The sequence below is a fragment of the Pelodiscus sinensis genome, chromosome 2, assembly GCF_052426305.1.
Source record: "Pelodiscus sinensis isolate ZL-2025 chromosome 2, ASM5242630v1, whole genome shotgun sequence".
Taxonomy (NCBI): Eukaryota; Metazoa; Chordata; order Testudines; family Trionychidae; genus Pelodiscus; species Pelodiscus sinensis.
In genome coordinates this window covers 42278754-42304883 of record NC_143053.1, presented here as the reverse complement: position 1 = coordinate 42304883, position 26130 = coordinate 42278754, and the positions used below count along the sequence as shown (strand labels likewise).

Genomic DNA, 26130 nt, shown 5'->3' with positions numbered 1-26130 from the left:
CCCCCATCTCAAGTGTCCCCTGTTCCTAATAAATCGAAACCCCTCCTCCCTACACCATCGTCTCATCCATGCATTGAGATTCTGAAGTTCTGCCTGCCTATCTGGCCCTGCGCGTGGAACAGGAAGCATTTCTAAGAGGTCTTGGATTTCAGTCTTCTTCCTAGCAGCCTAAATTTAGCTTCCAGGACCTCTCTCCTACCCTTCCCTACGTCACTGGTACCTACATGTACCACGACCACTGGCTCCTCCCCAGCAGTACACATAAATCTATCTAGATGCCTTGAGAGATCCGTAACCTTTGCACCAGGCAGGTAAGTCACCATACGGTTCTCCTGGTCATCACAAACCCAACTAGCTATGTTTCTAACTATCACCCACCCACTACTAACACCTGTCTCTTCCTAACAACTGATGTTCCCTCCTCCAGAGAGGTATCCTTAGTGCAAGAGGATACCACAACATTAGCTATCTGACCATCTGAAAATAATGGTACAGATGTGCAGAGAACTTGAGACAGCCCCAGTGGAATCACTACTGTATGTACATTTACAACTTTATCTCTTGGTATCTCAGGTTACACAATTTTTAAATGGATATAATTCCTGAGTGATAGGAGAGATACTTATATGAAAGGCATTGGCTGCCTGCAGCCATTAGTTCAATTTAGATTTTTTCAATTCCTGTCCCAAACTGTTGTGTAGTATTGTTGTGTAACAGCTGCACTCTGTTCTTCCTCTTATTCCCCTCTCCTTCCTCCCCCCTCCCCACTTTGCATTTCAGTGCTTGTTAAAATCTTCTGAAGAGCTCTTTGAAAAAACTTGTGTAAGGGGGAAGGAAGTTTAGTTAATTAATTAATTATTGTAAAGCTGTTTCAGATCCTTGGAAAAATGTTGCTCTAGAAAAAATAAATAAGTATTTGCTATGTTTATTGAGGAAAACTTTGCAAGTAAGTTCTCTCACAAATTGCCTTTCATGGTAAGTGTCTAGTCTGGGATCAGGGGGCCAGTTACCCTGCTCCACACTCACTCTTTCCATTCTCCTTAGCAGTCAAATGCTCCCTGGTGGTGGAGGGCAGGAGGCAGTCAGCTGTGTCTCTGAAGGGTTTTGATTGATGGTCTGGAACCACTTCATAGAATGCAGGTGTTGTTTGGGGGTGTGGGGAGGCAGCAACACTATGTCTAGCCCAGTCTGCTACCTGTAAACATTGTTACTCCCACCCAGGACATGTTCCACCCCCCTTCAGGATCGCAGCCAGCAAGGGGAGTACAATCACCCCCTGCCCACTCAGTCAAGAGCTGGTTGTTAGCCAGACCAGTGCTTTAAGAAAGTGCCCACTGCAGGGACATCCCAGGTACCCCCGCTGAACTCACAGCACAGCTGAGATGCAGGTCTGCCTGACCCACATGCTGCAATGCTGTCAAAGTGGCCACAGCACCCATTTGATAAATCAGTGTTGTTGCCTTTTTCTTATCTTTGAATAAAGTGTGTTTAAAGGGACTTGGAGGTATAAAAGGGTAAATAAAGGGGGTTTCACTGCCTTGAATTGCTGTTAGGCTCCCTTCCCTGAAGTCAGCCGAAAACTGCCCATCAGCCTCTTCTGCTGCACCTGCACAGTACAAGTTCCAACAAGCCCAATGGGTGCATCCTTCCCACACTCAACAGCCACTACATCTGCCCAGTTCCCCACCGATTCCCCTCCATGTTGCTCCGAGCTACCCTCTTATCCACTCCACATGCTTCCCCTTTCCTTCAAGTCATCTGCCAGCTCTTTGTCCTCTCCTTCCACTCCCCACAATCTACCACCTTCCCTATTTGGACCCTATTTGCCATCTAGCTGCCCCAGTCAAAGCTTCAGCAGAGCCTATTTTCCTATACAGTGGATTTGGGCTTCTTTAAAATGCAGCATGTGTTGGAGTTTTTTCCGCATCTTCCCCTAAGCAACAAACCAGACACCCCACTTCTCCTCCTCCTTTCCCTCAGCCCCTGGAGAGAATGGTACAGGGGCTCCAGTGACCATGAAGCAGTACCATGGCTGTGTACCTTTCTCGGGCTCTACACGTCTGCGGCAGCAGGGAGAAAAGCTATCACAATACCACGCAGAGTGAGCAAAGGGCTGGATGCAGCCAGGTCTCAGCTTCTTCAGGCAAAGAAGATGAGTTGATCTCATTAGGCAACTTTGTCATTAGCTACTGAAGTGCTTTCTCCTCCTGGTCTATTACCTTTGGGTAACAGCCACCTCTTCTCCCATGCCAATGGCTCCTCTGGCTCTTGCTGCCACTTGCCCTTTGCTACTCTATCACCTCCCCTTCTCCTGGAACCTCTCTGCTTTTCAATCTATCTACAGCTGCTGCCTTCACCCCAGTTTGATATTCCTGCCTCTGCTCGCTCTCTCTCTCTCTCTCTCTCTGCCCCTACTCTTTCCCCCTTTTGCTGTTGCTTCCGCCTAATTTTCGCTGCCCCTGCCATCACCTACTGCTACTGCCCCCTTGACCGCTGCCTCCTCCCCTCCTGCTGCCACGTCCTTGTTTGAAGGGGCCAATGGGCGGGCTCCTTCAGGTGTCTCTTACCTGCACCACGTGGGGAGGGAGGGAAAGCAGCAGGTAGGGCCACATCCCAAAAGCAAGAGGCTCGCAGCCATTGCGTACCTCCTACGGGCGCAGCTCTTCTTTGCCCGTGAACAGGTTCCCGGCCCGAGCAATCAGCTACAAAAGGGGACGCTGCCCGTCCCGCCCCTCCTGAGCAGGTCTCCGGGAGTGGTGGAGGGCGGGGGAGAGCGAAGTGGCTGCAGGTGTGCGCTGGGTGGGGGCCGGGGCGCGTCCTTGCACGCCGGGTGTGGGGGGTGCGCGGCAGGGTCTTCTCGGTAACAGCTGGGGTCTTGCTCCCCCCGCGAGCATCATGACGGCGTCTCTTGACTACCTGGTGATCCTGTTCGGGACGACAGCGGGCGCGCAGGGCGCCAAGCTGGGCTCGGATGAGAAGGAGCTGGTCCAGCTGCTGTGGAAAGTGGTGGATCTGGCCCACAAGAAGGTACTGCTCTGAGCAGGCCCCCGGCCGCGGGGGGGAGGCTGCGGGCGGGGATTGCCCGTCCCGGAGGGGGCTGCAGGGAGGGCCCCAACAGGGGCTGCCAGGGGCGCTGTGAGCCCTGAGGGGAAGTGCTGCGTCCTGACACTGGCCGCAGACGGAGTTGGGGCGGGAGAGCCGCCAGCCCCGGCCACCCCGTTCCAGCAAGCCCCGTGGCGGGCCCGTCCACCAGGCTTTCACCCCCGGGCCTCCAGCCCGCGGGGCAGCCGCTCTACGCGGGAGGGGGCGCACAGCCGGGGGTGTCGCGCTGGGGAGCGGAGAGCACTGACTTAGTCCCCCGCCAGGCGGGGAGCCTGCACGAAGGGCCGGTCAGACCCGAGCACCTGGAGCTCACCGACGAGTGCATGGAAACAACCGCGCTGGACGTGGAGCGCCTGGCGGGAGCCCCGCCGCTGGAACAAGCCCTGCGACAGGTGACTCCAGCTCCGCTTTCCGCGGGGCGTCTCCAGCCCCTCTGCCCAGGGAGTCGCTTCCGGCTGCTGTGCCAATAGCCCGCGCCCGGCACGGACCTACCCCCTGCCGGGCAGGGAGAGACTCGAACCTTCTTCCGGGGGGGCTCCTCTCGCTCTGCTGGGTCTGCTGCAGCTCGCCTGGGACACACGTGCGCGGAGGAGACGGGCGGGGGAGCCGCAGTCTCTGGAAAGCTGCAGAAGGCTCTTAGCGCCCTCATGGCCCTATTGCGCCCGCGGCAGATGAGCGCATTGGGAGAGGCCGGGATCCTGCAAGGGCCTGTTAAGATCCCGAATCTGCCCCATTCCCTTCCCCTTTCCAGCCTGGGGTAGTAGTAGGCTAGGTTGGGAGTGATCCACTCGCTCTGAGCCCTTTCACTGAAGGTTCCTTGAAGTTTAGTTGTCTCCTTGACTTTACTTATTAAACTCATTGAAATTTTATTTCTTCTCTTCACCTGAACCAAAGGTGGAGACAGCCTCTGCTGTAAGCAGTCTTATCCCTGCTTAACCATAGTGCTCTCTTTCTCTTTTTCTTGCCTAATAACCTGGAGGCTCCCAACTCGTTACTTTAATGCTTCTCCCTTTACAGAGAAGAGTAACATCCCCCAGCTCTCAGCCCCTGCCAGGAGCTTTAGTCTAAAGAGTTTAGCAGAAATTAAGGAGGATGCTTAAAGTTAGATTTCAAGTATCTGAGGGGTAGCCATGTTAGTCTGGGTCTGCAAAAGCGACAAGGAGTCCTGTGGTACCTTATAGAGACTAACCTATGTATTAGAGTGTAAGCTTTCATGGGCAAAGACCCACTTCGTCAGATGCAAGAGTTAGGTTTGTGATGCCTTATTGAAGCACCTAAATATTCTAGGATGACTTTCAAAGGTTCTGAGCAACTATAGTCTCCATTAACTCTAATCAGATTTGTGATGGTTCAGCAGCTTTGAATATTAGCCCAAAGGATTTGTGTGCCTAAACAAGGCAGGGGAATGTGACCTGGTTCCCGTTAAGAGTGTTGTATAGTCCTGAACATTTCCCTTTCCGTGTTCAACAAGTTGTTTGTAATGGTCCGAAAGTTACACCGAGCTATTAAAAACAAAGTGCAGGACTTAGTAAACTCTGATACTAAACTTGTACTATGTCTATTTTTTCAACTTTCAGTTTAACCAGTCTGTGAGCAATGAACTGAATATTGGTTTAGGTACTTCCTTCTGTCTCTGTACTGATGGACCGCTTCACATCAGACAGCTTCTGCATCCTGAAGCTTCCAAAAAGGTAAGGTTGTATTCATTAGATATTCCTTAGGGCTTATCTCTGTGGTGGTGTTTAGGCTTTAATGAAGAATTGTTCTGCTTATTCTTGCTTTATGATGTCCAATGTGACTGCTTCAGCATATTCATAACAGAGAAATCTCTCCTATGACTATTTTTATTAGATCTTTAGGGCTTGTCTACACAGGAAAATTTTCCAATGAAAGTGGTACAGTTAACTACTAATACTGCTGTAACTCTTCATCAGACTGTGATGACCACAGAGCTCAGGAACAGGGAGGTCTGGCATTGGGGCAGGAGCACGGTAGAGGGGGACCAGTGACTCAGCCGGGAGCCCAGTGGGTCAAAAGGGGTGCAGCATGGTGGGGAGCCCTAGCCCTAGTGGGGGCCGTGGAGCCAAGCAGCTGTGGAGCTCTGACCCCAACTGCAAAGCTCCAGCTGTGCCACTCCAGTCCTAGCATCAGTGGGACTAGCGGCATCTAGAAAGCCCTGGGGTTGGGACAGCAGCAGGGTAGCATGGGCCATGAGGAGAGGGACCTCCCCTAGTCCACCAAATGCCCTCATTTGGGACTGGTTAGGTCCTGAGGGTGCCGGACAAGGAAAGTCCAACCTGTATACATTTCTCTCCACATGATAAAATTACTTATCTAACTGCTGTACAATTTATCTATCTTATGCTATTCCTCCACCATGCAACTAGATTGTGCGGATTTGTTTTAGAAAAACACACACATTTGAAAATTGCTTTTGTCATCTTAGTCACCAAATATTTTTAAACTATTTTCTATGCATGTGTATAGTGTCTAGAACAAAAGGAATTTAATACTGGTTAGGATCTTCAGTTGCTATTTCAGTGGAAATAGCTGGTAATTTGAAATCTGCTCTGCACTGATATGGGTTAAACAAAAAATACAAGCCAATGACATTCTGTAGCTTTCCTGTGGATAACAAAATGTTGATCTTAAACCCCAAGTGTAAACTAAAACCAAGACTTGAAAACTTACTAATTGCTTTGGAGTTCTCCAGTCTTGGATGTCCAATATGAACCACTTTAACAAGCTCTGACTTTGAGTGGTTATGACATAGGCAGGTTCAGATTATACTGAATGATTAAGAATAGAGGTAGAGAGACCTGAAGTGTCATGAAACAATAACTGGGAATTACAAAAGTTTGACTAGCTGCATAAGAGTTTCAGCAGGTGAAATGACATTTTACTTTAAAATTGTGAAAACTGAACTTTTATTTTGTGAGAGCCAGAGTAGCAGTTTAAGTATGTTGCAATTAAAAAAGAATTTAAAGTTCATGACTTCTGTAATAGGTGCATTTTTTCCTACTCTGGCTGCAGAGCTGGTGCTAGGTATAAGCACAGGGTCTTAACAGAGGCCCCCTTTTGAGCTGCTTTACTTTTTATTATGCATTGTGTGTGGTGGTGGGAAAACAGAATATTACTTCTAAGGGCCCCCATTGCAGTCAGGTACACACAAATAATTTCTGGGGCTCTTACTGCCCTCCCCTGCTGTTTGGGTGGGTACAAGAAAATAACACTTTGATATTGAACATTCTCAGGATCTTGCAGTTAAAGGCAAAACTTATGAAAATGGCTGAAATTGCACCATGAACATCTCTTTATATATGTTAAAGAAAACTTTTCCTGCAGGATGACAGAGTGATGTCATCACATCACTCTCCGTCCTGCAGCCTCCTTCCCCCTCAGCCACCCGCCTCCTCTTCTTCTCTGCTGCTAACCCAGCAGGGATCAGCAGTGTTGGTTCCCCAGCAGCATCAGCACTGAAGATGAGCTGCTGGTGGTGGGCTTGGGGGAGGAAGGAGGAGGAGAAGAATTGCAGGGCGGCAGTCAGGGGAGTGGAGAGGCCCACTGCATGGGGGAAACCAGACTGGGGGACATGCCGTCCCCTGAGCTCAGGCTGGTACCGGAGTTTTAAATTGCGCGTGGGGGGTAGGGGGAAGCTGTGGCAAGGCAGATCCCCCACTCCCTCCCAGCAGCCAGGGTTGAGGGCTAGGGGAGAACAAAGGGCCTGGGCCTCGCCTCCCCCTCCCGGCAGCCCGAGGGAGAGGGAAGGGCGGACGGGGAGGAGAGTGCAGGGCTTGGTGTAGGGGGGAGCAACTGGAGGGGGTGGCTACGAGCCACAAGAACTCCCCTTTGTGGCGGGGGGGGGGGGAGCCGTGCGCCCTCCCCCCTGCAGCCATAGTGAGAGAGCTGGGCCAGCCACAGTCCAATCCCTGGCGGCTGGTGGGGCAGAGTTGGGTCAGGCCTGGCTTCAGGGAATGGGTGATGATGGCTGGTGGGAGAGAGCCAGTGAGCGTAGCAAGCAGGGGGCACCACCCCCCTAGGAATACTTATCAATATTACAAAGCCAAAAAACTTCTTAGTGTCTAAAATCCTTCCAACTCCCCCCCCCCCCTCCCTCCCCCCACGTTCCATCCCAACAGAGAATTCTCCAAGTCAAGACAGAAATTGGCCATTAAATTGTCAATGCAAGGATCTTGTTTTGCTGACTTCTGGAAAAGAAGCATTACCTCATGAACAACTGAATAAAACATGGAAGCTTATGGTTATAGGAGATGCTGACTCTTCAGCCACGTACAAATAAGGACTTTATATGCAGATGCTATTTCATGCTAATTAATTCAAGGTCTTTCCTGACCCAAGACTGAATAGATTTTAATGAACTTTTAAAAAAAAAAAAATCCTCTTTACAAGGAAGTTCCTAAACGTCCATCAGCTCCCACACCTCAATACACCTTTCACGTCTGTGCTTCTACCAAACACCATATCTTGGCAATATCAAACCTCTAGGTAGATTTTATTTCAATTAAACTGGAGCTAAGCTAGTTTCCTGAACAGTAAGAGCTAGAACTACCAAATTCAGAATACAGCTTCCTCTTTTCCTAGCTTAAAGCCAAGTAAGGGTTTAGTTGTGCCAGGAAAATGGGATGTGCCTGGGAGAGGATTGCTTCTCAGAAAACCATACAGAAAAGAGACCGAATCACTAAGCAGGTGAAAGGAGCTGGCCAGGGTCACCACTTTTCTCCCCACCCCCTCATCTGCCCCAGCCCCAAGCCTACCGCCTGGGTGCCCTTTAGGAAGGGTGTGGGGGGGGGTGGGCTTAACACCCTTCCCCTCCCCTCAACTCCAATTACTATGAGAACATGGCTGGCTGCTTCCCTTCATCAGGGAGTGAGGGGAAAGTGCAGAATTTGATATTCCTCACTTTGGCTAGGGAGCACAGGAGGCAGATGAACCTGGACCTGCCCTGGGCAGGAGACCTGCACCCTTCCCCCAGCTGTGCTCTCTGGAGCTGCAGCAGCCATGTAGAGGTGCTTCTTATCGGGCCCCGAGCTGCTGTGGTGACAGAGGGTTTGGGTAATCCTTTTAGTATGTACTAAGCATGTACAGGTTGAACTTCTAAAATCCAGGACACTCTGGTCTGGCAACATCCATTGCCTAATAGGACCATGAATATTGCTGGACCAGAGAGCCTTGGCTGCCAAGTTTCAGAAGTGCAGCCTGAGCTGAGTTGGCAGTGGGAGCACATCCCCAGCTGGGCTGGCATGGTGAGGAGCACAGCCCTGGCCAGGCCTGGTGGCAAGGAGTGCAGCCCCAGCTGGGGCTAGAGGCATCAGGGTCAGCAGTGCAGTCCTGCAGGTTGGCAGCAGTGCAGCCCCCGGCCTGGGAAGGCAGCAGCAGGGTTGGACCCTGACCGGGGCTGGCGCAGTGGGAGATGCAACCCTAGCCAGGATTGGCTGGGTGCGGGGCTGGAGGCAGTGAGAAGCAGCAGGGAGTGCAGTCTCAGCTGGGAGCAGAGCCCTATATCTGTGTAGGGAGCCTTGAACTCTATGGTTCAGATCCCGAGGGTGCTGGACAAGGGACATTTGACCTGTACTCTTTCATTTTATTTAAAAAAAAAAAAAAAAAAAAGATGAGTTAAGGACCTGAGCAATGTTGGGTACATCTTCTAGTAGGAATATGTTTGGAAAAGCTATTTCTTTATTACTGTTGTTGTTGTTACTCCTGAGTTGCTTTTGAAAAAATTGCTGTCAGCATAGTACAACCAAAAGTATGTCAAATACCATTCTACCCCCTTTACTTATTGAATCTCTTGTGAATTAGTGGTTTAAATGTGTAATTGGTGATGAGGGATGTGAAAATGGATTTAAGTAATCTGTGTAACAGCTGAAAACTTCAGCTGTTCCATGCAAGGGGAGGGAGTTAGGTGGCTTTCTGGATCTGGTGCATAACCAGTTTTTAAGGCAAGCTCCCTGCGTGTACCAGGAGGCTGTGTGTAACCATGAAGCTTAACCAATGAGCCCAGGATCATCAGTTAACCATGTACACGGTTACACTTTCACATCCCTATTGATGATGCTCCTGTTGGTGATGCTATCTACACAATAACCTTTTTCATGTATCTATGGCAGCCCAGTTGAGGTCTGCCTGTTGCTAATCAATCTAGGGATGTAAGCGACTAATGGAGTCACTACTCAACTACTTGCTTCCCCTGTCTGCTGCTGCCTCTGTATCAGAGGCAGCAAGGGGTGTGAAAGGAGTAGGGGAGGCAGAGGCTCCAGATCTGGCAGAGCTATCTCTGTGATGGCTCTGCCTTTTAAATGTAGTAAGAGCCAGGTTGCCTGTGTGCCTGGCTCCTACAACATTTAAACTGGAGGGCTACGTCTACACTGGCCCCTTTTCCGGAAGGGGCATGTAAATTTCACTAGTCGTCGTAGGGAAATCCGCGGGGGATTTAAATATCCCCCGCGGCATTTAAATAAAAATGTCCGCCGCTTTTTTCCGGCTTTTAAAAAAGCCGGAAAAGAGCGTCTAGACTGGCCCCGATCCTCCGGAAAAAGTGCCCTTTTCAAAGTAGGAATAAGAGCCTCCGGAAAAGGGCACTTTTTCCGGAGGATCGGGGCCAGTCTAGACGCTCTTTTCCGGCTCTTTTAAAAGCCGGAAAAAAGCGGCGGACATTTTTATTTAAATGCCGCGGGGGATATTTAAATCCCCCGCGGATTTCCCTACGACGACTAGTGAAATTTACATGCCCCTTCCGGAAAAGGGGCCAGTGTAGACGTAGCCGAGAGCTGCAGCAGGGATAGCTCCTGGATCTCGCCTCCCCTTATCAATTAATCCTGTAGCAATACCAATTGTATTGACTACACAAATTAGTCAGTCACCCTCTTCTGAATATCCTTATATCAATTCCCTCTGGGATTACTTCAGACTTGCCAAACTTCTAAGAAATTCATAGTTTTTTAATCAACTCTCTGTACTTTTTTTTAATTCTTCTTCCAAATGTGAAGTCTTTTCCCATACCTAAAAATATATATATTACTAGTCCTTTTACTTCAAGCAAATATCAGTCATGCACCAGTCATAGGTTTCAGGACTCTGACTTACCCTTTCTGGGCCACCCCCATTGCTAGAAAACCTTGATAAACTACACAGTTAGAAAAGAGTTGTGGTAGAATATATAGCACTTATATTCCTGGATGCTTCTGAGATGTTGGACTTAAAATCATGACACTATGTATTAAAAAGATGTTTTAGGTTAGTTTTAAAGCAGTGGTCTCCAACCTCTTTACACCCAAGATCACTTTTTAAATGACAGAACAAGTCAAGATTTACTGCCCCGCCCCTTCCTCGAAGTCCTGCCCCTTCCTCTCTATTCGCCTCTCCATGACTTGCTATTCCCAACCCTTATAGTGCTGCTTTTTTTCCCCCCAATTCTTCTTTAGGAAGAGGTTTTTCAAACATTTGGCCCATCTAGACTGGACCAAATGTCAGGAAAAACCCCTTGTTTTGGAAGCCCCCTTATTCCTCGTAGAAAGAGGAATATTGGGATTACCGAAAGATCATGTTTGCTCTTCCACTAAAAAAAGCAAAACAAGCAGCGCATCCCTAGATGCAGAAGAGTTTTTCTGCGATATGTCTGGAATCCTGAAAAACTCCTGCAGTCTAGCCTTACCCTCACTGGGTTGAAGCAGGATGTGTAGGCTCTGGGGTGGGAATGAGGGATTTGGGTGCAGGAAGCGGTGAGAGGTACAAGCTCTGGGAGAAAATCTGGATGCAGGGGGAGGTGGAGAAGGGGACACTGGGTCGGGGAGGGGGCTTCAGGCCGGCCACTGTTGGGGTCAGATGTAGGGTTAGGGTACTAAGCAAGCCATGGGCTTGTGGATATGAGGGTGCAGGAATTTGGGTTAGGGTATGTGAGGGGCTCAGGACAGGGGGTTACAGTGTATGATAGGTTCAGATCTAGGGCCTGGGGAAAGGGGGAGTTCAGGAGTGTTATGATGCTATGGGAGTTTGGGTCTAATTGACATAGTATTTTATTTAAAAATGAAGCCTGGCCAACAAATCACCAAACACAAAGTTTCTGCATTGTCTTTATTTCTGAGAAGGGCAGGGAACCTGTTTTGAGTCAGGGTCACTGACCCACAGAAAAGTCAGTTGGGGCTACACAAGTGAGATGCAAAATAAAAACTCCAAAACCCCCACAAGCCTCACTAATATGGCCCCAACTGTGCTGGTGGGAGCAGAGGACATGGTATTGGGGAAGGGTGTCACAGGGTGCCGGGGCAAGGGCCTGGGGCAATGGACAAGGTGCCAGTGGGTGGTGGGGCAGGGTACTTGTAGGGGTCTGGGCAGGGGGAGGGGACAGGGACCAGTACCTGGGGATCCTGCAGTCACAGGCCAAGGCCCAGGAAGTGCGTGGGCTGCTCCCTCGAACCCTAAATAGTAGCACGGTACCTGAAACACTGGTTCGTCATGTGCCTGATGCCTTCCTGTGCGGGCTGGGAACGGGGGGAGGGGAAGTCCCGGACCGTGCTGGCTCCAGCTGCCGTGCTGGAGATTTTATTCCCCTCTGCCTTCCTGGGGGAGACAAAAGGGGGAGTGTCCCAGACTGTGCCAGCCCCGACCTAAAATGCCGGTCCATTGCACGCTGAGGACTTTGTTCCCCTGCTGCCTTCCTGCGCGTGGGGAAGGGGTTGGGGTGTCCGGGACTGTGCCAGTTCTGGCTGCTCAGGCAGCGCGTGCTGCCGCAGGGAGGGGAGGAGTAAGGCGCTAGCTTCCTGAGCGGTTGTGGTTGGCTTGGTCTGGGACTCCCCCCTCCCCCGCAGGCAGGCAGCGGGGGAATCAAGTCCCCAGCACGCTGGTTCCAGCTGCTCAGGCAGCGTGTACTGCCCCAGCGGTTGGGGCTGGTGTGGTCTGGGACTCCCTGTTCCCCCACTCCCCTCTGCTTCCTGCCTGCTGGAGTGATAGAACATAATGGCTTTTATTGGCACTTGGGTAAGATGAGCTTTATAAACTCACTCTTGGCTTTGCTGCTCATTGGTAAATGCATCGATCATAAGCACATGCTGATAAAACTTTTACACCACATCACACTATATGTCATTTTGTCTATTTTATAATACAAACAGCTATCTGAAGTGTGATTATACTCTGAAAATAGACCCTGACTTGTCTTCATTGAAATAGACTGAGCATATTAAGTGATTTTCAAACTTTTTTTCTCTTGACCCAGTTGAAGAAAATTGTTGTTGCTGCCTGTGAATAGGGATGTTAAACTGCAGGTAATTGACTAGTCGATGGGGCATCTCGGCCTTTGAAGTGTAGAAACCACTCTAGGGCTGATACGCTTTAAAAACAAAAGTGCCACATGGAGCCCGGGATCAGCTGGGGAATTCCAAGCTGATCCCGGGCTCCCTGTGATGTTGCTGCTTTGAAATGCTGCCCCGGGAGCCCAGAGTCAGGCTTCTCCCAGCACTTCAAAGTGGCAGCACTGCATGGAGCCCAGGAGTCCCCAGCTGATCCCGGACTCCATGTGGTGCTGCTGCTTTGAAGTACCCTCTTCCTGCCCTCCCCCCTCCCCCCCATCTTTCTGATAGAGGCAGCAAAGGTGGAGGGGGGAGCGACTAGTCGACAAGCTTGTCGACTATCCGATAAGCAGTTGCTTATTGGATAGTCGATTAGTCCTTCACATGCCCACCTACTTCCCAACATAATTTGACTAGTGTAGGCTCTGGGATGGGGCTGAAGATCAGAACTTTCCCCTATAGAAAGGGGCTCCAACTTTGAACGGGGGTGGTCAGGGCTGGAGCAGAAAGGGCTTACTTTGAGCAACTCCTGGTCAGCAGTGCAGCAGGGGTGCCAAGGCAGGCTTTCTATCCCTCCTAGAACTGCAGACCATGCTGTACCCCAGAAGCAGCCAGTTCCCAGCCAATGGGAGTGTGGAGTTGGTGCTCAGGGCAGAGGCAGTGCATGGAGCCCTATGTACACTTTCCCCCTCTTCCTCCCCCCTCCCCCCCCATCCCAAGGAGCTGGGCCTGCTGCTGACTGCTTCTAGGGTGCAGTGCAGTCTGCAGTGCCAGGACAGGCAGGTAGGTAGCCTGCCTTAGCCTTCCCACTGGTCACCTGATCACTCTCGAGCAATGAGACCCAGTGCCTGACATTCTATGATCCATAGTTTGATCATCACTGGTCTATTCAATGTAAAGTGTGTTGTGCAAGTTTGCTTGGGCTCTGTAAATTGAGCTGATATTCCTGGTTTGATAGGGTTAAGTAATGAAAATTGAAACCAAGAACTGTTGTGTAGTGTTGTAATAGTATCAATTTGTTCTCCCACGGCTATATTGAAGCCACAGTGGTGGTGGTAATAAAAAGCAGAAAAAAAACTGTCCTTTTTTTCAATAAAAGAAACAAATATCTCTTACTATATCAAGGAAACAGTCTTATTGAATAAGAGATAATATTTAAGTCACTGAAAAGCTTGTAAAAATGTTTGCTATAATATATACTTGGATGAGTGTGGCTATTTTTACTTGAAAACTGTTTGGTTGCAGTGTGAAAATGCAGAAGAAAATAGCCTGGATTCACCTTAGTTTACAGTTGTTGGTGTGTCCTCTTACAGAATATCTTACTGCCTGAATGCTTCTACTCCTTTTTTGACTTGCGGAAAGAGTTCAAGAAATGTTGCCCTGACTCATCTGATGTTGACAAACTGGATGTTGTTGCTATGACAGAATGTATCCTTTAAAAAATAACGTGAATTATAATGGCCGCCTTGTACTTCTAGGAACACAGCACAGGAGTGTTTATAATGCTCATTTAGAAGTTATGTGATTTAGTAAACAATATTGTCATTAATGTGTTTCCTATTAAATATGTTATTATCTCAGGTAGCTATGCAGAAATGTGTGGTACCTTGCAAAAATTTTGAAGAGTCTATAAAACTTTGGAGTTAAAGTTTCTTTTTTTCTTTACCTGTGGATTTTGCTGGGTTAACAATCAGTGCTTTAGCATCCTGTTTAATATCAAGTTTTGATGAACTGTGACTCCGAGTTACTAAAATACATGTAGGAAAACATGGAGATAAATTTGCATGTTAACATAGTGCTTTTTAAATGCTTCCATTTTCATTGTTTTCTTCATCTTTGTTGGGCAGATGTTGGATGATCATGAATATTGTGGGACCTCAGTTTAATTTCTGGAACATTTATTTCTGAAAGTGATTATGGTGTTCAACCTTTGAATAGTAAATGGGGTTGCTTTCAATACCTGAGGTATACAGACACATGATGCTTCCTGTAAGCTCTCCATAGCATATCCTCTAACATGCAGTTAGACTAGGAATCCTGCACTTCAGTGTCTTCTCTTCCCTCCATACCAAACGTGGGCATACAGTAGCTCAAAAGTCTTTCAGAAAGAGTTCAAAAGTAGCCAGTTAATCCAGTTAAATATAGCTCTTAAAAAAATCTTAGCTGAGTTATTCTCAGTCTGCACTGGAGACAATCCATAGCAACTGAAACTGACCTCCAGAAATGTCCACTAGCTAGAATCTTCCTTCTGCCTCCCTGGTGGCTAGTCTCTTACATCTACACTATTCCTGTTTTGTAACTCAGACGCAGAAAATGCTTGGCTCCTCAAATGACACCACCAAAGAGAACCTGCTTAAGCTGGTTGACCAGGAGGGATATGAATTCAAAATACTCTTCTCAGCTTTCAAAGCTAAAACAAGTATTGATGAGAAACAGTTGGACTATGTTAAACTGTATATGTAAACCTCTTTTGAATATGTATGGCAGCTGGCATCTGCTACATATTGACCTCTAAGATAGTTCAGCTTAAATAAAAATAGGAAATAACTGCAGGTTTTTATGCACTGTTGCTACATAGTCATGTGCAAAAGTGGTTGCTGTTGTCATGTTTTAACTGTGGAATACAAAGTTTGAAAGTAGCTTCAGATGTCAGTTATGTAAGTGACTTTTCCACTAAGGAAGATGGGCCTTCTTATCTCTCTTCCCTAAAGCAGATGTGTGTGTAGATTTGTTAATATCCACACTCTCTGCCATTGGTTAGGCTCTCCTGCATAAACCAGGAGTAGGTTAATGATGTGTCTTTATTAATCGTCTTTGCAAATAAGCTAGGAACTTCTTAGAAAACCTAAGAATAGTCCCTTCTTCCAAGAGCAGACAGTCTAAAATGTATTGCAGCATCCCTGAGCAACAGACTATCTGTATTTGTACAAAGTGCTTTTGAGAGACTGCACTGGTGAGACTGTAATGGGTAAGAAGTCTGCTGTACCTCTCTGCACTAACTTGGATAGAGAAGATTCTGACCAACCACAGGAAGGACAAATATTCAGTGACCAAAATAGTATAAAAAAGGAGTAGTCCTGGAGCATCTGTATTAAAAAAATTATATTTAGTATCATGAGCTTTCGTGGGCAAAACCCATTTCCTCAGATGAATAGTAGGTATTACTGATGATACTAACTATAATTTTTGTTTTTGTTAGTCCTGTAGCACCTTAGACTGTTTTTTTTTTTTTTTTTTAAGTTAGGTGAACATGGCTACCACTCTGAGACTGACGAAGATACAAGGACATTCTAGCTATTGGGAGGGTAATGATGAATAATCTGATGGTGAGAATTTGACTAAAATATTTGTACAGGGCATCCCCACTATACATCCAAATGTAGACATAAAGCGTGGAATTTTTCCTGCAGCTAACTTCTGTTTGCATGTTTTTGGTTTTTTGTGTTTTATGTCATTCAAAAAAAAAAGTGGAGAATTGGGGGACTTATAATGCAGCAGTTCCTACAAGTGTCAACAGCGTTAGTGCGTAACTGACATATGTCAGGGCGATAGCCTATATGGCCATTGACCTCTGAATGTTACTGAGATCCACTCTGAGCGGGGTTGGATGGCATGGTGCTTACAACTCCATTGACTACCTGAAGCTTAGTTAAGGACTATACCTGCATGGAGCGTTCATATGCTGTACACCTCCTAAATATGGGTATTCCATTGGCCACAGTGGGGCTCTTGTACATTTCAAAAGCAGAACCGCAGAAGAAGTGGTGCGAGCAGAGACTGCTTTAGTCCCCGCTCACGCTGTTTCCACTGTGCCTCTACCTTCCCTTCCTGCTGTGGAGACAGTGCTAGGGGGAACCAGCTTAGGTGGCTCCCCCTAGCACCGGCTCCTGCTCCCCCACCTTGCTGCCTCTATCAGGGAGAGGCAACAAGGGGGGGAAGCAATTAGTCGCATTATTAGTCAACTATGAGATAAGAGTCTGTTTATCAGATAGTCGACTAGTCTCTTACATCCCTAGTTGCCAGAGACTTTACCTGCTGCCCCTCCCTCCACCAGAGCCTTTCTCCACTGCTGTGGTGTAGTTACACCACACCACAGGTGCAACCTGCTTTTCACTACACCTCATGCAGCTATACTTACCCTTTGTGCCACTGTAGACAAGGCCTATATTGCAGTTCTCATTGTTACTATCCTGGTGAAGTGTCAACAGAACATCCTATTGTAGACCTGAGTTATGAACTGGCTAAACTGGTTAGTTGCATCCCTCTCTGTAAATGTAATTTTAGTGATTGGTTTGGGGGAAGGGGTTGTCTTTCTGGTTCCTGATTATTTGACTGATTTGTAGCTGTTTGCATTGGTGACTCCTTATTGTGAACCTATTCTGTTCTGAAGTGGCTAAAATAGTCACTCTGTGTGCTTCATTTGGATTTTGTCCTCATAGTAATGTTTCTTTCAGTTTTGTTTTAATCCTAGAATCATCGAATACTAGGACTGGAAGGGACCTTGAGAGGTCATCGAGTCCCGTCCCCTGCCCTCATGCAGAACCAAATACTGTCTAGACCATCCCTGATAGACATTTATCTAACCTACTCTTAAATATCTCCAGAAATGGGGATTCCACAGCCTCCCTGGGCAATTTATTCCAGTGTTTGACCACCCTGACAGTTAGGAACTTTTTCCTAATGTCCAACGTAAACCTCCCTTGCTGCAGTTTAAGCCCATTGCTTCTTGTTCTATCCTCAGAGGCCAAGATGAACAAGTTTTCTCCCTCCTCCTTATGACACCCTTTTAGATATCTGAAAACTATCATGTCCCCCCTCAATCTTCTCTTTTCTAAACTAAACAAACACAATTCACTCAGCCTTCCCTCATAGGTCATGTTCTCCAGACCTTCAATCATTCTCGTTGCTCTTCTCTGGACCCTCTCCAATTTCTCCACATCTTTCTTGAAATGCGGTGCCCAGAACTGGACACAATACTCCAATTGAGGCCTAACCAGCACAGAGTAGAGCGGAAGAATGACTTCTCATGTCTTGCTCACAACACACCTGTTAATACATCCCAGAATCATGTTTGCTTTCTTTGCAACAGCATCACACTGCTTACTCATATTTAACTTGTGATCCACTATAATCCCTAGATCCCTTTCTGCCATACTCCCTCCTAGACAGTCGCTTCCCATTCTGTATGTGTGAAACTGATTGTTCCTTCCTAAGTGGAGCACTTTGCATTTGTCTTTATTAAACTTCATCCTATTTATCTCAGATCATTTCTCCAATTTGTCCAGGTCATTTTGAATTATGACCCTATCCTGCAGATTAGTCGCATGGCTTGGTATCATCTGCAAACATAATAAGCATACTCTCTATCCCAATATCTAAATAGTTGATGAAGACATTGAACAGAGCCGGTCCCAAAACAGACCTCTGCGGAACCCCACTTGTTATGCAACCCCACTTGTTATGCCTTTCCAGCAGGATTGTGAACCATTAATAACTACTCTCTGAGTACGGTTATCCAGTCAGTTATGAACCCACCTTATAGTAGCCCCATCTAAGTTGTATTTACCTAGTTTATTGATAAGAATATCATGCGAGACCGTATCAAACGCCTTACTAAAGTCTAGGTATACCACATTCACCGCTTCTCCCTTATCCACAAGACTCATTATCCTGTCAGATTGGTTTGACATGATTTGTTCTTTACAAATCCATGCTGACTGTTCCCTATCACCTTGCCACTTTTCAAGTTTACAGATGATTTCCTTAATTACTTGCTCCATTATCTTCCCTGGCACAGAAGTTAAACTAACTGGTCTGTAGTTTCCTGGGTTGTTCTTATTTCCCTTTTTATAGATGGGCATTATATTTGCCCTTTTCCAGTCCTCTGGAATCTCCTGTCTCCCATGATTTTCCAAAGATGATAGCTAAAGGCTCAGATACCTCCTCTATTAGCTCCTTGAGAATTCTAGGATGCATTTCATCAGGCCCTAGTGACTTGCAGGCATCTAACTTTTCTAGGTGATTTTTAACTTGTTCATTTTTTTTATTTTATTTTACCTTCCAAAATTACCCCCTTTCCACAAGTATTCACTGTTAGGCATTCCTACAGACTTTTCAGTAAAGACCGAAACAAAGAAGTTATTGAGCATCTCTGCCATGTCCAAGTTTCCTGTTACTGTTTCTTCCTCTTCACTGACCAGTGGGCCTACCCTTTCCTTGGTCTTCCTCTTGCTTCTAATGTATTTATAAAACGTCGTCTTGTTTCCCTTTATTCCTGTAGCTAGTTTGAGCTCATTCTGTGCCTTTGCCTTTCTAATCTTGCCCCTGCATTCCTGTGCTGTTTGCCTATATTCATCCTTTGTAATTTGTCCTTCTTTCCATTTTTTGACGACTCCTTTTTATTTTTAGATCATTCAAGATCTCGTGGTTAAGCCAAGGCGGTCTTTTGCCATATTTTCTATCTTTCCAACACATCAGAATAGCTTGCTTTTGGGCCCTTAACAATGTCCCTTTGAAAAACTGCCAACTCTCCTCAGTTGTTTTTCCTCTGCAACTAATGAAGAAGACAAAGTGACTTGTTTCATAGTCTAGCAATTTTTGTCAGACTGGGATATTATTTCTGTTTTCAAAACAGAGGTAGAAACTAATAGAAATGCCTACCAGATAATTTCCTGATGTTGGGCAAAGCACTGTATAGGTGGCTTGCTTACTTATGATACCGCAGTCTGAAACAATGCACAAAGTATTTTCAATAAATGATGAAGCTATTTCTCTATTCTCATTACAAACTTAAAACTGTCACGTTTCACTGGAGGAAAAAATAGAAAGTGCCTAATGTGCTAACTACTGCTACCAACTGAGCAAATTTTGTGGTGAAGGTAGGCAGACTCTCAATGAAAGCTAACACGAACTTGAAAGAGGCCTTTAAAAGAAGAGCCAGACCTATGGAATCACTTGAGATGAAACTTCACAAATATTGCATACTCTTGCAGGACTTTCCCAGTCTCTCTGCTCTTACAGCTAGTGAGTATCTTCTGTTAGGTACATGCAGAGGGCCCAGGGTTTGTATCTAATGTGGGATAATGATGCTTACATCAGGAAAATACACTAAACAAAATTCTCCATTGCCCTGGTCTTTCCATGGATCAGTTTCCCCATCTGTAAAATGGGGATAATTCCTTGAGTGCAGATATGACATCTGTGGAAGAAAAAAAAACTTGGCGATTATTGTATTGCTACACAGAAGTGTAGTTCTATTGTATTTCTACACAGTAGTATTGCTACACAGTATGATAACCTTGTGCATTCATTCTCACTATTGTAAGTGACTGCACAAGGTGCAGGATAATGTACAATTTAGCTTTGTATGTGCCTTGCATTGCACATCTGAGTGAGATGCTATGGGTGGGTGTGCTCATAGTTGGAGAGAGACAAACCATAAGTAGTCTCATGGCACAGATTGTTAAATAACAGGATCTTATGATGCTTGATCACGTATTTGGTGCAGGGGAGGCATCCTCCTGTGACGAGTACAGAGATATTAAACTGAATGAATAATTGGGTGGTTTATTTTGCTTGTAGAGAGAATTTTTATAACTAATTTAATCAGCTAAAATTACCTGCTGTCTATGGTAAAAGGGATTCAAGTTTCCAATCCATCTGTACCCCGGTGTACCCCGGTCTCTGGCCGGTACCTCCGGTTCTCCGCCAGACTTTTAGGTGATTTACCTTTTTTTCTTTGGCGCAGTTGTAGTCCCCCAACCGCGGGGTGGGGGAAAGGGGGGCCCGGGCCCGCCCTCACTCACAGGGCCCCAGCCCAGGGTCCTAAGGACACGGAACTACCTTGCTCTGGTCTGGCTGATGGGGCTCCTGCCGTAACTCGTCAGCCCACCAGCCCTGATGGGCTCTGCCCTGGGCTGCTTCCTTTCCCCACCCCCGGCGTTCCCCGCTCGGAGTATTTACCTTGTACCTGGCCGACAGACTGCCGACCCTACCGCAACCCCCGCCATGGGAGGGCTGCGGGAATATGGTCCGGGTGTGGGCTGCCCCCAGCCCCGAGGGTGTCGCCTGACTCTCCCCCTCCCCCAGCCTTGCACGCTATTCCTCCTCGCTCTCCCCCCTCCCCCTGCCATGGCGGCGACGCTTTTCTTTTAAGCGTCCCACCGGCGATGTCCCTTCTGACGTCATAGGTCGGGGCGGGGCTATAGCTGCCTGCTTCTGCTGCTGGTGGGCAGCCGGCAGGGCTTGTCAGGGCGGGGGAACTCCTCCCACAGTAGCCCCTCCCCTCCTGCCGCACCGCGGCCGCGAGCCGGCGGGGCTGCCGGCGTTTTCAGCCACGGCAATCTCGGGCCGACCCCCCCCCGGATGCCGAGCAGCGCCTGTTCGGCGTGGCTCAGGGGGCAGCCCCGCCACACCATCCCATGAAAGCACTCTGCTTTCCCATCCCAGTGGAAATCCGAAGTAATTGTTTCAAAAAAGCTAATGGCTGCTGGGATGCTAAGGAAGGGAAATGGCACCCTTTAAAGCACTATCTCTAATTCAGGGAATTGAGGAAGAACTTGTCCTACCTAACTGGGAATCTTCTCTGAGGTCTCTTCTGCTAGCTGTATTCTAGAATCAATGAATGTTTTACTGTTAGTGGCAAACCTTGTTTGTGTTTAAGTCAAACCAAGGAGTGAAAATAATGTAACATGACCATGAACTCCACAGAAAAAGCCATAAAAGAAACAGCACTCGTGGCATATCAGGAAATTTTGTTCAACTTGTGTGCAAATATACAGAAGGGCAGGGACTGTTCGTTTTGTACCTCTGTACCATCCTAATTCACTGCTTTTCTTGATTTGCAGAGCTTGCTAAGCCAGTTTCCATTGTTGTGAATGCCTTGAGGGTGGAATGAATAAAGCTTGTATGACTATTCCTAGATCAGTCTCCAGATAACTCGTACTCCTTTTCCTCAAGATCAGGCGTGCCACTAAATACCAAATAGAGGATATAATTGGATCAAGAATAGCTGTCTTGCTTCTTTCTGGGCTTAGTGGGAGGAGGACTATCTTACTGAGGAATATTTGCGAAAGGGTAAGCAGTCTAATACCTTGAAGAAAAGGTCCCTGTTGTTGGGCTGTATCTATATTTCTTTTAAAGCAATGAAAACTCAATGTGCTGAACAGAATCTGGATAACAGTGGCAAAATGTCTCAGTAAGGCTGTAAAAGCATTCGATGGAGCACAACTAAAATTCAGTGTTCAGAAAAGTTTTCATCTTAATTTATCTATTAATCATTTTTATTGTGGTAGAGCCTAAAGGGCACCAAATATTAGGGCCTTATAGTGGTAGGCACAGCCTTTCTTTGGGCTTACAATGTTAGCTGTCCAAGTCTAGGTTGATGATACAATTAATTGTATCAAGTGACATGGAATGGATAGCAGAGAGAGTGCCAAGTGAAAGCATTTTGGAGCCCTGTACACTGTAGGAATGGAGCAAGAGGTACCTGTGTGCAGTTTTGAGCTGGCATACTGGGGTCTCAGTGCTACTTAGGTTTGGCCTAACTGCCCCTCTGTCAGGGAGGGAGCAGCTGAGCCAAATTTGAGGGAGTGTTGGTGCGACCTGGAGTGCATAGTTGAAGTTCACTCATTTCTGTGTCTTCCCTCCTGCCCCCTGTGATTGATGGGGTCCCTGAGGTAGCAACCAGAGAGCAGAGTACATTGGCTAATCTGGGCTTGGGCAGATGTATCCTTGGAAAATGATAGTGTGACACATTGTTCAGGCATTCCATAGTTGGATGTCTGCAGTTGGTGTTTGTCACTATACATGGAGAAGCTTAATACATCTGCCATGGGATCTGTGGGGGAGGTTCAAATTTGGACCATGTTCCTGTGGAAAAGGGAGGTGGTCTTTGGGGTGCTGGCATCCTTCCACTTTGCTCACCATTCATTTTTGGAGAAACCCTGTGCTCTTGCAGTCAAGCCAAAAAAAAATTTTTTTTCTGGAAGTTGAATTGGAATCTTGGTACAGGCAGTCTCCGGGTTACGTACAAGATAGGGACTATAGGTTTGTTCTTAAGTTGAATTTGTATGTAAGTCGGAACTGGCTCCAGATTCAGCCGCTGCTGAAACTGATCAGTGGCTGACTACAGGAAGCCCTAGGCAGAGTTGCTCTGCCCCCGGCTTCCTGGAATCAGCCGCTGATCAGTTTCAACAGCGGCTGAATCTGGACTCCTGGGACAGAACAGCTAGGGCACTGCCGGGTAGGTCCCCGCAGGACCAACCTGGCAGCACCCCAGCTGCTCTACCCCAAGCGTCCCGCAACAAAAGCCTGGTCTGCTGGGGGGGGGCACTAGCTGTGCCCCCTCCCCCCCAGCAGACCAGGGTGACCCGAGCAAAGCCGCGGAGGCGCAGAGGTCCCGCCGCCTGTGCGGCTTTGCTCCTGTCTCCCTGCTGTGCACAGGAGCAAAGCCGCAGAGGCGGGGGACCCCGCTGCCTGTGCGGCCTTGTTCTGGGGCAAAGGAGCAAAGCCCCCCGGGCAGCGGGGTCCCACCGCCTGTGTGGCTTTGCTCGGGTCTCCCTGCTGTGAGAGGCAGGGAGACAGGAGCAAAGCCGCAGAGGCGGGGGACCCTGCCGCCTGTGCAGCTTTGCTCCGGGGCAAAGGAGCAAAGCCGCACGGGCAGCGGGGTCCTGCTTTGCTCGGGTCTCCCTGCTGTACTGGGGAGTCCCCCCCCCCAGCACACCAGGGAGACCTAGAGCAGCTTTTCTTGCCCCGGATGACGCGGTGGCGGGACTGCTGCGCTGTGGGCGGTCCTGCCGCCCACGAGCTCCGGGGCGAGAAAAGCCCTGTTCGTAAGTGCGGATCCGACATAAGTCAGATCCGCGTAAGTCGGGGACTACCTGTATATCCTTTAGGTCTTGGTGTTTTGAAAGATCCTTGTTCCCTCAAATATGCCTCTTCTGAGGAACTGTCATGCTGTGACACACTTTGGGGTGGGTGGATGCATGCCAGTATTGAAAGCCATGGGGGATAAGCTAAATGAAAAAGGAATGGGAGGAAGCTTATATGTAGCAAGTGTAAAGTGAGACAGAGTGGTGATGGTGGGGAAAGAATGTCTACAAATAGGCCTAATGTGAGTTGGTGTTGGAACTGGGAAGTAAAATTGAGGCGTGCCTGGCTTTGTCTTGTACTTAAGCAGGGGTTGGGAACTCTTTTTAGGTAGGAGGCCACTGACGTGCAGAACAATCAGTTGAGGCCGCACACAAACCCAAGAACAAAACAAAAAAACCACCCACATTGACATGACCCCTGACTGAGAAGGCAAAAGACTCTCTCCCACGTTCTCCTCATACGCAAGAGTCTAGAAGGGCCCAGGCTAGTATATTTTGTTTTCCACATGTGAGGACAACACAGGGCTAGAACCCCAAGGGCCAAATCCAGGCAAGCTGGGGGCCCCATCTGGCCCTAGATTCCCCACCCCAACTTAAGTGGTACAGCATGCTATAGCACTACCCATACCCGTGCTTTACAGCCCTTACCTCAATGCACTTCAGGGAGGTGTCATGCCCCCAAAAGAGAAAGTTACAGTGCAGTAACTTGCCAGTGTAGACAGGCCCAAATTCATTTACATTCTAAGTGAAAAAAGAGGTGTGTTTCCCTTTGGGGAGGGATGGTAGTATAAATAGGAAAAAAAATCCTGAAGTTAAATCATGTTCCACTAGGTAATAGTACGTGGCATGAAGTGAGATGAAGAATTGAAAAAAAAAAAAATGAATTATTATGAATTATTTGGGGGAGTGGAGGGGAAGAGCAGCCAGCACGCTTCCTGAAACCTGGGATCCCCAGGTAGTGGCCCCAGCTGTTTCCTCCTTGCTAGACCTTCCCCCCACGAGCACCCTGTCCCCACCAGCACAGTTGGGGCCACATTAGTAAGGCTTGGGGGTTTTGGAGTGGTTGTTCTGTTTGTTTTTGTTTTCATCTCTTGTGTGGCCCTGATTGACTTTTCTGTGGGTCAGTGATTCAAAACAGGTTCCCCGCCCCTCTCATAAATAAAGACAACGCTGAAACATTTTGTTTGACATTTTATTTAAAAAAGAAGCCTGGCCAACAAGCCCCCAATTGGGGCCACGGCTCCATCTGGCCGCAGCATCATAACACACCTGAACCTCCTCCCCCGCCCTCAAACCCGAGCCTATCATACACTGGAACCCCCTGTCTTGAGCCTCTCACTTTCCCAAACTCCTGCATCCCCACATCCTCAGTCTTTTGCCACAACACTTCTGCACCATCCACACACTGCAAATCTGTGTCCTGAGCCCATCCTACTCCCAGCCTCCCTGTCCTGAGCCCCTCATGCACCCCAGTCCAAACTCGTGCATTCTCAGCCACAAGCCTGTGGCTTGCTCAGCACCCCAACCCTCCACCTAACCTCAACACTCTCCAGCCTGGAGCCCCCTCCCTGATCTAGCATCCTCTTCTCTACTTTCTCCTGCACCCAAATTCCCTCCCAGAGCTTGCACCTCTCACCCCTTCCCAGTGCTTTTTTTGTGAGCCACAATAGCAGTGGAGATAGCATGAAGAGCCAGGGCAAAGTTGTTGAGGCCCCCCCCCCCCAAAAAAGGGCAGGGCCACGAAAACCTGGGGAAAAAGTTAACCCCCCCACCCTTCCCAAAATAAAGCTGTTGTACACCAGCACCTATTTTCCCCCCATGTGGTGTGGTTTTTTGTTGTTTGTTTTTGTGTTTTTGCTCAACAACTTTACCCTGGCTCTTCGCACTGTCTCCACTGCTATTGTGGCTCTTTGTCTGGAACAGGTGGGCTGCCCCTAACATAGCCTAATCCAATTCCAGTACCTCTCTTAAATGTCTGTGCTCTCCTTTGGGAAAAGTTGAGCCACTGATCTAGACAATTGCAGTGCCTTCAGGACTCTGATTTCTCTTTCATGCCCCCAAGCTACACCTCATTTGCTTGCAAAATCAGACATAAAAATAGTCACAGCACGCTATTATTGAAAAGTTACTTACTTTCTCATTTTTATTATACACTTATAAATCTAGGTTGATACAACTGGAATATAAATATAGTATTTGCATTTTAGTGTATAGCATATAGAGCTGTATAAACAAGTCATGAAATTTTAGTTTGTATTGACTTCACCAGCACTTTTTATAAAGCCTGTTGTAAAACCAGACACACCTAGATGAGTTGATGTACCCCTCTGGAAGACTTCCATGTATCCCCAAGAGTACACTTGGTTAAAAACCACAGCTTAAGATGAGATTTTTTTTTTTCCCCTATAAAACAGAAGGTTAACAATATGGAAGAATATCCTAAAGAGCTTTACATAAGCATCATAACTAGGTTTTAAAAAGGGGACAGAAGCAGAACTGCCTCCCCTAACTCGTTTTAAAAATCCTTACCCAACAGGGGAAAATTTGCTCTATTTTAAAGAACTTTGGAGTTTGATGTAATGATGAGAAATAACATAGTAAGTAAAAGTTGGACCTCCATGGTCCAGCACCCTCGGGACCTGACTGGTCCCAGATAAGGGATTTTTTTTTCTGGACTAAGGGAGTCAATTTCAGCTCTGTCTCCCCACCCCCTCCCCGGCCAGCTTCCTGTCTCCCTAAGCAGCCCAGCTAAGCCACACACTAGCTCACAGCCCCTCCCTAGCCCAGCTGAGCCACATGATGTTTCCCTGATTTGCTGCCCCCCACCCAACCCAGATGGGCTGCATGGCTCT

At 47.7% G+C, this 26130-nt stretch overlaps 2 protein-coding genes across 5 annotated transcripts in view; one reads left to right on the top strand and one right to left on the bottom strand.

Moving 5' to 3' along the window:
• Window positions 1–2695, bottom strand: part of VIRMA (vir like m6A methyltransferase associated) — a 63488-nt gene extending 60793 nt beyond the window's left edge. Inside the window, exon 1 of the mRNA XM_006110999.5 lies at window positions 2568–2695. Within this exon, the coding sequence (XP_006111061.2) occupies window positions 2568–2612 (45 nt within the window). The 5' untranslated portion in view covers window positions 2613–2695. The remainder of the gene's footprint in view (window positions 1–2567) is intronic.
• Window positions 2696–2894: 199 nt separating this feature from the next.
• Window positions 2895–26130, top strand: part of ESRP1 (epithelial splicing regulatory protein 1) — a 61549-nt gene continuing 38313 nt past the window's right edge. For all 4 annotated transcript variants that reach the window (XM_075920380.2, XM_075920379.2, XM_075920378.2 and 1 more), the window contains exons 1-4: window positions 2895–3027; window positions 3366–3494; window positions 4680–4793; window positions 13721–13835. In XM_075920380.2, coding sequence (XP_075776495.2) covers window positions 2896–3027; window positions 3366–3494; window positions 4680–4793; window positions 13721–13835 — 490 coding nt within the window. In that variant the 5' untranslated portion in view covers window position 2895. The remainder of the gene's footprint in view (window positions 3028–3365; window positions 3495–4679; window positions 4794–13720; window positions 13836–26130) is intronic.